This window comes from Neomonachus schauinslandi, chromosome 2, assembly GCF_002201575.2.
Source record: "Neomonachus schauinslandi chromosome 2, ASM220157v2, whole genome shotgun sequence".
Taxonomy (NCBI): domain Eukaryota; kingdom Metazoa; phylum Chordata; class Mammalia; order Carnivora; family Phocidae; genus Neomonachus; species Neomonachus schauinslandi.
In genome coordinates, this window is record NC_058404.1 from 61,647,029 (window position 1) to 61,661,571 (window position 14,543).

Consider the following 14,543-nt stretch of genomic DNA (forward strand, 5'->3'; position numbering starts at 1 on the left):
AGCGTCTCTTAAGTAACTATGAATGTTCACCAAAGGGTGACAGCTCTTCTCTCTGCTTCCCATATATTTTATTCATAAAGGCAGTATAACACCATGGGTTTCTCCATTGTGCCAGAAAATGACATGGGAGGGAGGATGTGGTTCAAAGGCATACCAGGAATCTCACACCAAGAATTCCATTCCCTTGAATAGTTTTGCAGTTTGTAGTATATTTGTTTTTGATAGGTGCCTTTCTTCGTGTAATCCCTGAGCATTTGACAATTTCTGGTAGTAAGGAACAGGTTCAACTAATTTTTCAAGCCATGCTGCTTTAAAAGTAAGCTCCATGAGAATAAGGGCCTTATCTATATTTTCAATCCTGTATTCCCAGAACCAAGGTTAAGACCTGAAAAGTAAATAGGAAATGAGAAATTCATGTATGCTTTATGTTTATTTGTTTGAGTGGGAGAATTCTGTTTTGATTCTAAAATTTTAAAAAGAAAATGCAAACAATGAAAAAAATCACTGAATTTCTTTCTCTATGCTTTTATGAAAGTGCCACAAACACCTCTTTTACCTTTGTATACCCATTGCCCAGCATGATGATGCATAGATAGAAAGCAAAATATGTTTTGACACATTAATAAAATAAATTCCAAAAAGGTGGTTAAAGTTAGAATTTCTTAAGTCCAAAAATCTCCTAGTCGGTACTTATTTAATTTTAATACTAAATATCTTAAAAATGCTAAATAGGGTTTAAAAATTAAATCCTACATATGTATATCTTTATTTTCAATTATTTATACACCTTGGAGTGTAAAAAGTATTTATCAAAATAGATTGTGTACTAGAATATAAAATTAACCGCATGTGAGAATTTCATTCATAAATGGTTAAACTACTCTTCAACCCCTGGCGTTGAAGATTAAAATCTTTGGATATTCAGTTTTCAGAAAGTCTCCACAACTCCAAACACATCCTATTTTTCACACCAGTTAACTGAGTTATTATCTTACTGTCACTTGTAATGAATGGAAAATAGCAAATAAAACAGCAACTGGTCTACTGAAATACCTATTAAAGCTAGTTTAAGCCTGACAAAGAAGAATAGTTGAAAGTAAATTTTTAAATTATGCTTCAAAACACTGACATCTCATGTAATGCTATTTAGGACACAGAGCTTTAGTGGGGCCTGTGGCTTATCCAAAGAAACCCACACTTTGATTGTTTGTACCTTGGGTGCAAACCCGTTCTGTCATCCCCCTATATCTGTGCCCATCCAGTGCTCTCTGCTGTCTCCCATTACAGCTTATTTGTAATTGTGAAAATTGCCTTGAAGGAAACAGAAGACAGAGTATCTGTGTAAATTACATCATGGTTATTCTTTCTCAGGATACGTATTCCTTGTGAAATACTATAATCACCATGGTTCCACAAAGATATAGAGCATTAATGATGTTATTTATTATGTGTTCATTTTACTTTTGTTAAAATTTTACTTTTTGTAAAATTTCTTTGGATGAAGATGAATTGTATTTATTAATGGACATTATTATTCAGTAATACCTATATACGTATAAAAAGGCATTCATCATGACAACCTATTTATTAAGAAAAAGTTTGAACACTAAAAAGAATGGAAATGTATCTAATATAATTACAATAATAAGTGCCATTGAGTGAATGCATAATTAGTACTAGCTGCTTTATATTCTGGCTAATTAATCCTCGTAACTATCCTGAAAGGTAGGTATTACCATCCCCACTTTACTTTGAAATGAATTACCCAAGATGAGTTTAAAGCCTTATTCCAGACTGTTGGGTAGGTGCTCTGGCAGGAATCAACTATTATGTTCCTTTATATTGCTTGCTGCTAATTGTGACTTTTAGATTTAGCTAATTATTTTATATCTTTGCCTTTAGGATTTGATACCAGTATTTTGCCAATTTGCAAGGATTCACTTGGCTGGATGTTTAATAGACTTGACACAAACTATGACCTGTTACTGGACCAGTCAGAGCTCGGAAGCATTTACCTTGATAAGAATGAACAGTGTACCAAGGCATTCTTCAATTCTTGTGACACATACAAGGACAGTTTGATATCTAACAATGAGTGGTGCTACTGCTTCCAGAGACAGCAAGGTAAAAGATGAGACACCTACTGATGCAGATAGTTGACCTGCCTGTCAAATTTTATCTATCTCGTCATGATTTAAAAAAAATAGTACATTTTACCCCATTCTTTTTAGTAGATATTTTTCTCATTAGAGTGTTTAATAAAAGAGCAAATAAGCAGCATGTTAAACAATATAACTCTGCTAGGGATACAAAACAGGCTAAACAAGATGAAAAATAGTAATTAATATTTCATATTAATGCACTTCATTATAGTTTCCATTATGAACCACCAAGAAGCACATAGAGATACGAGAACATAGATATTAAAAGTAATCATTAAAATTAATTTGCTATCTGCTTTGCCCATGGAGTAAAATAAATGTTTTTTTTAACACTATACTGTGGAGTTTTAATGTTCTATTTTGTGATCTTATTAAATGAGCTGAATGAACCATTGCATTCACCATAAAGTTATTTTTACTCATTTGATTTTAAAATGACTTAGCCTTTCAAACTTTTAAAAATAACTTAGCTTTGTAAAATTTCACTAGCATAGAAAGTATCTTGATTCTCTGGAAGAGGCAAGATAACTGGAAGTGTTGGGATGATGCTAGTTCTTTTGGCATCATTCTTTACTGGAAATGCAATGTAACGTTGAAACCATGCTTACATAATCAATCATGGTGATTAGAATTAAGTAGCTAAGGGAAAAAGATCCAAAAAACTCACATTATGATAAAGTTTGCAGAAACTAAGGAAACAATAGTATACATAATTTTGATGCTAATCTTAAAGAACAAACTGGGAATTAGTCTAATGTGATACACCTGCTATTGTTACTTCATTTTAAAATTCTTTATGGCAAAGAGAATGTACAAGCTACATTAAACTGTATTCGTTATTCTCAGCTTTTCATATGAAAAACTAACACCTTATGTGTTAGTTTTAATCTTTAGATTAAAGTCTTTAAGACTTTAAATCTTAATTACTTCTCCACATAGTAATAGTTTAGTAACTAGGGATGAAATGATTATCCATAAATTGATTAGCAGTGAGTCAACGGCAGGATCTGTAGAGTAGTTTAACTACTTACAAATTACTTTAAACAAGGTTTAAAACTTAGATTTTCTTTATTAACATACTTTGAATCCTACACACACACACACACTGTTGATTTTACTAACGCGTATTTGCTTACTAGGTAATTGCCTCTTCTAAAAACCTACATGTTAGTTTTATTTATTTGTTATTTTATTTATTTATTTATTTTTTAAAGATTTTATTTATTTATTCAACAGAGACACAGCAAGAGAGGGAACACAAGCAGGGGGAGTGGGAGAGGGAGAAGCAGGCTTCCCGCCGAGCAGGGAGCCTGATGCGGGGCTAGATCCCAGGACCCTGGGATCATGACCTCAGTCAAAGGCAGACGCCTACAACTGAGCGACCCAGACACCCCGACATGTTAGTTTTAATAACTAGTGTACATTTAAATCATTTAAAAAATAGAAAAGCAAATCCCGGTAAACCACTATAAAAAGATATGTGGTCTTTTTATTATGTTATTTCAGTTAATTTTTTTTAGTGTTATGATGGCATATTTAAGTGTTTATCCACGAAAATTTAAAAATATTATGAAAAATTCTGGAAGTTTCTTCCACAGAAATAAATACTTTCATCTTGAAACATTTCTGGATTTTGCAGCAATATTTGTAGAACTGATTAAAAGTCCTCAAAGGAAAATTTTGCTTTATATACTTTTCATTTATTAAGTAGTATTCACCCAAAGTGTTAAAATCTTTATAGCCATGTGAAGATCTCTGAAATCATTTAATACATGGCAGAAATAAGCAAGCAAAAGGATTTATACATCTTCCTCAAAGCTTAGGAGAATTTGGTTAATTATGTTTACTACTTTAATATACTAGAAAATGTTACAAAAGCTCTATCAAGGTAACTGACAAGAATAAAAATAAGAATTGGCTCATTAAGTAATTTCATGAAAAAGAATAACCATTTATTTAAAACATGTTTTCAAATGTTTCACCTTATAAAAGAATGTGGTTTTCCTCATTATTTATTCAATAAAACAACAAATTCTTTAGCTGTAATTGGAATAAAATATAATATATTTGCCTATATGTTAGAGTAATATGTATAATATATATAAATATATAATATATAAGTAATAGTTATAGATACATAAATATCTTTGCAAGTGATTTTAAATGATAGTTGAAATCTTAATTAAGCACTCCAAGTATACCTAAGTTAAAGGCCAGACAGAGCTGCCTTATAAATAATAGGAAAAATATTTCAAAATGTAGATGAACAGCTGAATCTGTCATGATTTCTCTTGAAATTTTTTTTTTTTTAAGAGAGAGAGAGAAAGTACGAGTAGGTGAGTGGCAGAGGGAGGGACAGAGGAAGGAGGAAGGGGAGAATCTTAAGCAATCTCCTTACCTAGTGAGGAGCCTGACAGGGACACAGGGCTCTATCTCATAACCCTGAGATCATGACCTGAGCTGAAATCAAGAGTCAGATGCTTAACCAACTGAGACTCCCAGGCACCCTTCTCTTGAAATTTTAAAATGTTCCTACATACATTGCTTGTAGGTACTCATGTTTATTCTGTGAGGTTATTAATCAAGAGTCAGATTCAAACATACTTGGATTTTCAGGCAATGTCATAGCAAACATATAGAAATATTATTTTTACTTTGCAATAACTAGCCCATAGCAATTAGAAAAACTGCTTTCGATATAATATTGAAACTTCAGCTCAAATTATTCCTCTGGGTTCTAAATATTATATTTATAGAGGGCAATAAATTTTTAAATGTCTAGTCTGTAATCTCATACTATGTAACTTGATTCCTATTACTTTAATACTTAGCATAAGAGACCCATTATTATTAGGAAAAACAAAAAGATAAATTGGATCAATTTCAAAATGAAGTAGAACAATAAGCTAATTATTTAGACTTTTCAAAAAAATTACTTTTTCTTCTTTTTGAAAGATCAGGTTCTTTTTAATTTCTAGAAATTAAAAAGAAAATCCAAAATGCTAAAAGAATAATTTAACAAATATCCATATACCCATCACCCAGAAATAAAAATTGTCAACATTTTATAATATTAGTGTCAAGATTTTTTAATTAAAAGCATTATAAAGTTGAAATCTCTTTTGCATTCCATGCCCAATCCAATCTCCTCTCTCACTCTGCTCTGGTAGGCACCATCAAATCCAGTTTCCAATCCACTATTTGTACATTTACATGAACACATTTGTTTTGATGAACAATTCACACTATTGTGTTTATTATAAAATATGCATAGGGTGTCATACTGCTTGTACCATTTTGCAACTTGCTTTTCTCCTCCCAAATATCACTATGTTTTTTTTAAATAAGTTTTTCTATTTTAATTGCAGTATAGTTAACATATAGTATTATATTAGTTTTAGGTGTACAATATAGTGATTCATCAATTCTATACATTACTGAGGGCTCATCATGACAAGTGTACTTTTTAGTCCCCACCCCCTATTTTCCCCATCCTTCCACCCACCTCCCCTCTGGTAATGCTCAGTTTGTTCTCTGTAGTTAAGAGTCTGTTTCTTAGTTTGTCTCTCTCTCTCTCAAAAAAAAAATTATGTTTTCTTCAGATTTTAGATTTCCCAAGGAAAAAGACTTGATCTTATAAATTTTAACTATAAAATATATATTAAGCACTTTGTCTCATTTCCTCATTACACTTTGTTACTTGCATGCAAATTTAATAACTGAATATTGTGAAATTGGTGTAATAATTTTTAAATTATTTGTTAGCTATACCCTGCCTTTTCCCTAAAAAGTTGTAGTATGGGAAAATAGGAACTAGTTTATTGGTTTGCTGTTTCAATAATTTATGATGCATTTTTATATAGCAGGTTTTTAGAAAATGAGCTAAAATACATTGAACTGTTTGAATATCATTAATTAGAAAATATATTTATTATATAAGAATATATATAATTATATATATAATAATACAAGTCAAGCTATATTGTTTCTATTTAGAATTTTATATTTCTCTGAAAATATTTTCCTTTAGGTGGTTGATTTTGAAAATAAAGTCATACTTATTTCTAAATTTGTTTATTTTTTAAAAGACGGCATATTAGAAATTATGGTATATTATGTCTTGTTTCGACATTGTATACATACTTTAAGTATCTGAATGAAACTAAAAAACCAAAGCCTGTCAGCATTATTCAGTATCAAAATTTATTTTTTAGATTACTTTTTTAATGTAAAGCTATTTCTCTGTATCCATAGAGACTTTTAAATGAGGGAAAAACATAATCAGTTAATTGTTTGGGCACTAATCCATCAGTTGGATTTACATTGCTGATTTGATTGATTCTTTAAAAGTAAATGGTAAGAACCATTTTTCATCATATAAGTATTTCTTACCATTCTTTCTTTTTTTTTTTTTTTTTAATCCAGTTCAGTCTCTCTGCAGAAAATCAAGATAATCTAATATCAGTAATTAGGAAAGCCATTCTCTCTCTCCATCTCTGTCCCTCTGTCTCTGCCTCTTTCTTTCTTTCTCAGCGTATGCAGATAGATACACATATATGTATCAATATGTATGCTCTATAAAATAAATTAATATATAATATGTGTCTTTTTAAGCCATGTAAAGACCAACTTAAGTTTGATAACATAGAAATTATACTTTTTTGTTTAACTATAATCCTTGAAGTAACATTTTTAATGTCATTGCAGACCCACCTTGCCAGACGGAGCTCAGCAATATTCAGAAGAGGCAAGGGGTAAAGAAGCTCCTAGGTGAGTAATAGATCATTCTTCTGAAGCCTTTATTGCTTACATAAATAACCCCAGGGAAACAGCAACATAGAATCAATATTAACCCAACAAAGATAGACTACACTAAATTTCAGTAACAAAATTTATGAAGTTTTTGAAAGCCATTAAACTTACTTTTATTATCTTACCTATTGAAAGATATTATGTGTTTTATTACCCTAATATAATGTTCATTTTGAAAGTTATTAAGTGAAAAAGAGATTTAAACAATGCTAAAGTTAAAGCATCAGCAGAAACTTTAATTCTAAATTTATTGTAAACAATTCAAGAATAATGACATGCATATATATATGTAGAGAGAGGGAGAGAGACAGAGACAGACAGAGAGAGAGAGAGAAAGAGAGAGAAATGGGTGAAAGATGGGTAAAAGCATGCCCTGAGTACCTCAGGTGAATTTGGACAGACTTTTTAATGTTTTTCATCAGCACTTTTTACTAACTTACTTTTTTTTTTCTAACTTACTTTCAGCAAGTAAATATATGTATTAGTTGATCAATAGATAACAAATTTCACCCAAAGCCTTGAAATATTAAAATAATCAAGAGATTATTAAACTATTATGCATGATTATTTTGTTTATTCTTCTAGAAATACAATTTTTAAATAAACTCTTGTTCAAATAATTTTAAAGAAATTTTACAAAGATTAGTTTGCATGCATAGTTTGCATACATCCTTTATTCAGCCTCCCCCAAAGTTACCATCTTATTATGTATCAAATAACCATTGTCTATTTGTCAATTCTAAGAAATTAACGTTACTATGATTCTATTAATTAAGACTTACACTTTATTTGGATTTCACCAGTTTTCCCACTGATGTCCTTTTTCTATTTTATGATCCAATGCAGAATACCACATATGATTTTTTCCCATATATATTAATGCCCTTGAGTATTTAATGGCACATAATTTTATAATGTTTTTGAATCTTATTATTATGACATGCTATCTTTGTAATTACAATATTGTGTGTTTAGATGAGTTTTTTTATATTACTTGAAAATCCATAGTTCAAAATGAAAAGCCTAATTGTTGTTGTAATAAAGATTTTTAGATGTGAGGAATTACTAATGATAAAACTACAATGTGTCATGTTTCTTTTAGCTCTGTTACAAAATGCATGCCATACCACAGCCCAAAAGTGAAATAATGCATTCATGCATAGGTTTCTTTGTTTCCACAAAGCAAAATTTATCCATGTACAATGGGAGAAGCCATTGAAATTCAGTTGAAAAATATTTTAGATTTGATCAAGGATTAAAATTCAAGATTTGATTATTTGAAGTTACAAAAAATGAAAACATATTTAGTGCCCATTTGGGAGGAGTCACTTCTATTCTTTTTATATAATAAACATGGAAGTTATAATTAGAAACCACTGAATGCCAGAAATGTTTCTTTTAATTTGAGCAGAATAATGGCACTTATCTGAAAATTGACCAGTTGTTATACAGGAGTAGGGTGCCACCTGTCCCCATTTGTGGGGTCAGTCTTGGTTGATGTCTGTAGTTCTAGTATGATTCTTAACAGTGCTCTCTTTCATTTTCAAAGGATACTGGCATAAAGTATAAATTAAATGGTCACACTAACTATACATCATAACACTTTTATGTCAAATATATTCAAATTATGGTAGCTTTTTAAGAGGTAGAGAAAGAATGGTGAAAATTGCTCTAATTTTGGTGGTCTTAAATCTATGGAAGATTTTCCATATTGGTAATACTCTACTTCATTCAAAGACCAAATCTTTCAGAAGATTTACAATTTTAAAATTAAATTGATTATATATCAGAATTTTGGAACTTTTTAAAGAGATAAAATTATGATCCCATATGGTTATGAGACTAAATGAATTGAAAGAATTTCATGTTTTATTGATTTATCCTGCAGTTTTTTTTTGTCCTTTCACTAGCTAAATATAGTGTGATATATATATTGGTCACTGAGGAAAAAAAATAATGGTCAGGAAAGACAAGAAAATTTTCTACTTTCCTAAACCTTACATTGTTGTGTTGATGTAAACATTGAAGAAAGTGAATTCACTTCTAAATTATCAATTAAATGTTTATCATTAGCGATGTGCCAGATACTATGTTAGATATTGTAAATGTGAAAATAAATGTCTATCATTCCCACTAGACTGACTTTAAGAGTTGTTAATATAACAATCAAAACCAAGAGAACCTAGAATTCCCAATATAAAGGATATCACAGTGTAGCGGTGGAAACAAGCAGTGATAAACTATACACACACACACACACACACACACACATGACATCGGAAGTATAACAGAAATCCTCCAGGTTAAGAGAAGTCTTCACATTATGGGTCATATATAAGTCAAGTCTTAAAATGTAAGAGGGAGGGAAGGAGGAGGGATTACAGATGAGAAAAAGATAAATGAAAAGATGAAGCAGTATTGAATTTGGGGAAAACAGCCTGATGTGGATGGAACGAGCTTGGAATATATGAACAAAAATTTGGGGAAATGAAAGTAAAAAGTTGGCAGCGATGACGGTAAAAGGTGTGGTATGCCATGCTGAGTGGTCTGGATGATTTAATACACATGGCATTAACTAGGTTCTAATCCTGTATTATGCCTCTGAGAACATTTTGCAGAATTTGCTTAACAAAAGAGACATAATGGCCTGCTCCATGACAGCAGTGACCTTACCTATCTTGTTCAACATGAATCACTAGTTCTCAACCTGGAGTGGGAACTCCATGCATGTATGTCTTGAGTGAATTAATGCATAATTGGTGACCATCAAAAAGGAGCGCAACTTATTTATAATGTGTGTGTGTGTGTGTGTGTGTGTGCTTCACAGGACAGTACATCCCCCTATGTGATGAAGATGGTTACTACAAGCCAACACAATGCCATGGCAGTGTTGGACAGTGCTGGTGTGTTGACAGATATGGAAATGAAGTAATGGGATCCAGAACAAATGGTGTTGCAGATTGTGGTAAGAAGGGTTGTTTATTTAATCATTTTTCAAGCACAGGATAAGTTCTTAAGAATCTCATTCATTTGTTCAAGCTCTCAATGAAGACATACTCTACGCAAAGAATATTAAATATATTGGGAGGAGGGATGGCAAAAATTGTCATTTATAGCATATGAAAAACTTGCATAAATAATATATGGAATGGAACAACTTGGGTATTTTAAGATGGGTTCTTTTCACTACTCCAAACACAGAAAGTATGTTAAGTACCTCCTGTTTTCTTCTCTAGTAAGGCAGACCCTTGTCATCCACTCTATTCCAGGTCAGCTAACCCTAGCGTGTGCTTTGTCCCCATATAGCACCCTTTTGTCTGTATACCTTTGGAGAAATTGATTTAGGACGTATGCAGGCAAACTCACAAAAGAAAGGCTAACATTTTAAAAGTAAAGGACCATCAGTTGAAGCTATCTGAGCATATTTCTTTATATTTGGGTGGAAAAAAAACATAGTTTAAATGTTTGAAGGGTAATTATAATTAATATTCTAATTATTTTTATGAATATGATGTTTATGTATAGACCTAAAAATAATATTACAGTTAAATTGAGCATCACATACATGTATTTTAAAGTTGTAAATGTGGTATCTTTTTTATTTCATAAAATATTTTTTCAGAATGCAAATTTTAAATGAGTATTTTTGTTTGTACAATGGTGGTTTTCATTACAAAAGCCATTTAGCTGTACACACACAAAAACACAACATGCACACTCACATGCTCACGTACACACATATGTACTAGGAATTAATGGATTATGTCTCAATTAATATACATAACCAAAAATGAGAATAAAGTACTTGGTCAGTCTTATATTTTAGATAATGTTTAGTTGTCTCCTTTATACAATTTTTTAAAAAATATTTTATTTATTTATTTGAGAGAGAGAGTAGAAGCAGGGTGGGGAGGAGCAGAGGGAGAGGCAGACTCCCCACTGAGCAAGGAGCCCAACGCCAGGCTTGATCCAAGGACCCTGGGATCATGACCTGAGCCGAAAGCAGACACTTGACTGAGTGAGCCACCCAGGTGCCCTCTTTAAGGCAATTTTTAAACTGACAGACTGTGATTGCTTAAAAATATAAATGGTAAACTATATAAAGGTAATCTCATCTAGTGCTTAAATGCCTCTTCTGCATTTAGTTATTCCATAACATTTTTAGTAGATTGGTTTTGGTTTTCTAGCCAGTGTTATTAGATTTAAGTAGGATGAAGTAGTATTCAGTACATGCTTAACATAACTTTAACACATAAAGAACATATCTTTCTAATATATAATTTAAAATGCCTGCATTATTAATTACAATGATTATCAGTGACGCCTGTGATGGATAAAGAATTTTAACTTTTTTAATGTTGTAAATAAAAGTTATATTGGAGATGAATTCAGTGAGTGAAGAGGGAAATTGTTTTGAGAACATAACTTGAGTTTTCTTAGCATGTTGAAATTATTAAGAAGAAACATGATGTAGGAGGATAGAAATAACATTGTCCTCACATAAGATATGGATTTCAGTGTGTTGTATTATGATATCAATTTATAAACATTGGATTACATTTATAGGATTTGTTTTAATTAGCTACCAAAAACTTATAAGACTAAAATATTAGAAAGGGTAGAAGATAAATACACACTAACATTTGAGGAGTTGAAAAATAAATATAATGAGATATATGTGCATTATGGCCTCCATAAATAGTAATGAATGTATTTCTAAATATTTTTTAAAGTACTGACTTAGCTATGTTAGTTTTCTATTGCTGTTGTAATAAATTTCCATAAATTTATTGGCTTAAACCACACAGATGTATTACCTTACAGTTTTATATGTCAGAAGTCGAACATGGGTCTTCTTGAACTAAACATCATCTGCATACTTTCTAGAGGCTCTAGAGGAGAATCTGTTTCCTTGCCTTTTCCAGCTTCTGTAGGTTGCTCACATTTCTTGGCTCATGGACCCTTTCCTCCAACTTCAAAGCGAACAATGCTGCATCTCTTTGACTCTTTGTAGTCACATCTCCCTCTGACTCTATCTGGGAAAGGTTCTTTGATTTTAAGGATGCATGTGATCAGGCGCCTGGGTGGCTCAGTCGTTAAGCGTCTGCCTTCGGCTCAGGTCATGATCCCAGGGTCCTGGGATCGAGTCCCACATCGGGCTCCCTGCTCTGTGGGAAGCCTGCTTCTCCCTCTCCCACTCCCCCTGCTTGTGTTCCTGCTCTCGCTCTCTCTCTCTCTGTCAAATAAATAAATAAAATCTTTAAAAAAAATTAAAAAAAAAAAAAGGATGCATGTGATCATCTGAGCCCACCCAAATAATCCAGGATAATCTCTCCATCTCACGGTCCTTAATTTAATCACGTCTGCAAAGCCCTTTTACCATTTAACATCACATTCACAGTTTCAGCAATCAGGAAGTGATGATCTTCAGGGAACAATTATTTGCCTACTACTCTAATAGAAGAAATTTAAATTTTTTTGTAAATTTCAACATTTCACATGGACTTCTATAAAAACTGAGCTGAGATCAATATTACTGAACTGAAAATATTGCATATCAGATCTCATTGGTTCTGCTTTTTAGCACACAAATTTCCACAAATGATAAAGAATGGATTTTTCCTTATCTTTGTTAAATAAATTAGAGAGAAAAGTAAAATTTTATTAATTTGCTTAATTTATTTAAAGGTTTTATTTATTTATTTGTCAGAGAGAGAGCGCATAAGCAGGGAGAACGGTAGGCAGAGGGAGAAGTAGGAGTCGGTAGGCGTTGGTGTGGGACTCAGTCCCAGGACCCTGGGATAATGACCTGAGCTGAAGGCAGACACATAACTGACTGAGACACCCAGCATCCCTAATTTGCTTAATTTTCATCATAATTTTATATCCCCCAGAAATTATCCCACTACTCAGGCAAATAACATTAATAACATTAATGCTTACTTTTTCCCCTAAGCTATTGATTTTGAGATCTCTGGAGATTTTGCAAGTGGAGATTTCCACGAATGGACTGATGACGAAGATGATGAAGATGATATTATGAATGATGAGGATGAAATTGAAGATGATGATGAGGATGAAGGGGATGATGATGATGATGGTGATGATCATGATGGATACATCTGATTGATGAGAGCTGAGATCAATATATTCTACATTTCTATTATTTACAAAGTGGTAACCTATTGGAATGACCTTCTTGCCCCCAAACAAAATGATTCTAAAACTCACATATATTTTGTATAATTATTTCAAATATTGGAGCTAATGTCATAGAACTTCATGTTTAAATTAGAATCATTTACTTTGATTTTTGATATGCCTTAGAGAAAAAGAAAATGCATATGGAGTCTAGCCAGACAAAAGAAAGTTAGGAAGAACTACTGATATAAACAAAAAGTTTTCACAAGAACAAACTATATATATCTCCCACAAACAAAACAACAACCAGGGCTTGAGGTTGTATATGTTATTTTTCTGAGAGAGATTCTAAGTTGAATTTACAATAACTTATTAGTGGCCTGGGTCCCAAGGATTTTATAAAAATAATCATGACCTTAACTGCCATTCCAAGTAGCATCTTCCCAAACCTACACTGAGTGAGGGGATACCACAGGGTAAGAAAAACAGTGACAAGTGTAGAGTCCTCCATCGTGTTTACATTAATAATGATGCTTTCAATTATGACATTACTGTGGATATGCTAGGATATTTTACAAAATGGCAAGTACAGAAAACCATGGATTCTGAAAGTTAAAACCTTAGTTGTCCTTTCTAATTTTTATTTTAATTCAGATAGCATTCTCATGTAGATTTTTTTTTATATTCTTAAACAGCATGATTTCTTTACCTTTCTAGATTTCTTTATCTTTCTGACCAGCAATTTAGGGTGCAAAATTTAAAGTAGGAAGACAAAAGGAAAGATTCATTTGAATCCACATTTTCACAAGAGGTTTGTCATTTGCCTCAATACAAATTTAAAAATCTTAATTCTTATTTTATTTCCTATTTTAGATAAAAATTTGCATTTAATCCTAGAATTATGTCATTTTTATTACTAGTGTCGCAACTTAGAGACTGTATTGTATGGTGCCTTGCAAAATAGAAATAGAAAGGTTTTAGCATGCATACCAATATAGGATATTAGGCAATATATAAGCACACCTAATTAACAAATTAATACCAGTAAAGGTACTGCTGCTGGAATGAAGAAATGGAATATGTTTCTTTCTTTTTTCTATTGTTACATAATTGCCATGTGGACTTGTTTATGATTATTGTGTAGAGTAGCATTTAAGATTTAACTGTAACAAAAATTACTTTAAGTGCTGTATTTAAGTTAGCATGTTAATTAATTGTGTAGACATTTTGGCAAACCATCACTTTTAAGTATATCAGACCTATGGTTTTGTGCCCATAATACAAATGGAAAACCCTATTGAATGTTGCACATTGGTATCATAATTTAAACAGTGGGTCAACTCTTCTCCCAATATACAATTCATTAAAAGTAAAATTGGTGAATTATTTCCATTTGATTTATACACACTAAAAAATAAACTTTAATGT

The 14,543-nt window shown here is 31.7% G+C and overlaps 1 protein-coding gene across 4 annotated transcripts in view; it reads left to right on the forward strand.

Moving 5' to 3' along the window:
* SPOCK3 (SPARC (osteonectin), cwcv and kazal like domains proteoglycan 3) overlaps window positions 1-13,100 on the forward strand; it is a 479,792-nt gene extending 466,692 nt beyond the window's left edge. For all 4 annotated transcript variants that reach the window (XM_021698836.1, XM_021698837.1, XM_021698838.1 and 1 more), the window contains 4 exons: window positions 1,903-2,124; window positions 6,870-6,932; window positions 9,802-9,939; window positions 12,931-13,100. In XM_021698836.1, the coding sequence (XP_021554511.1) occupies window positions 1,903-2,124; window positions 6,870-6,932; window positions 9,802-9,939; window positions 12,931-13,100 (593 nt within the window). The remainder of the gene's footprint in view (window positions 1-1,902; window positions 2,125-6,869; window positions 6,933-9,801; window positions 9,940-12,930) is intronic.
* The last annotated feature ends 1,443 nt before the right edge of the window (window positions 13,101-14,543 follow it).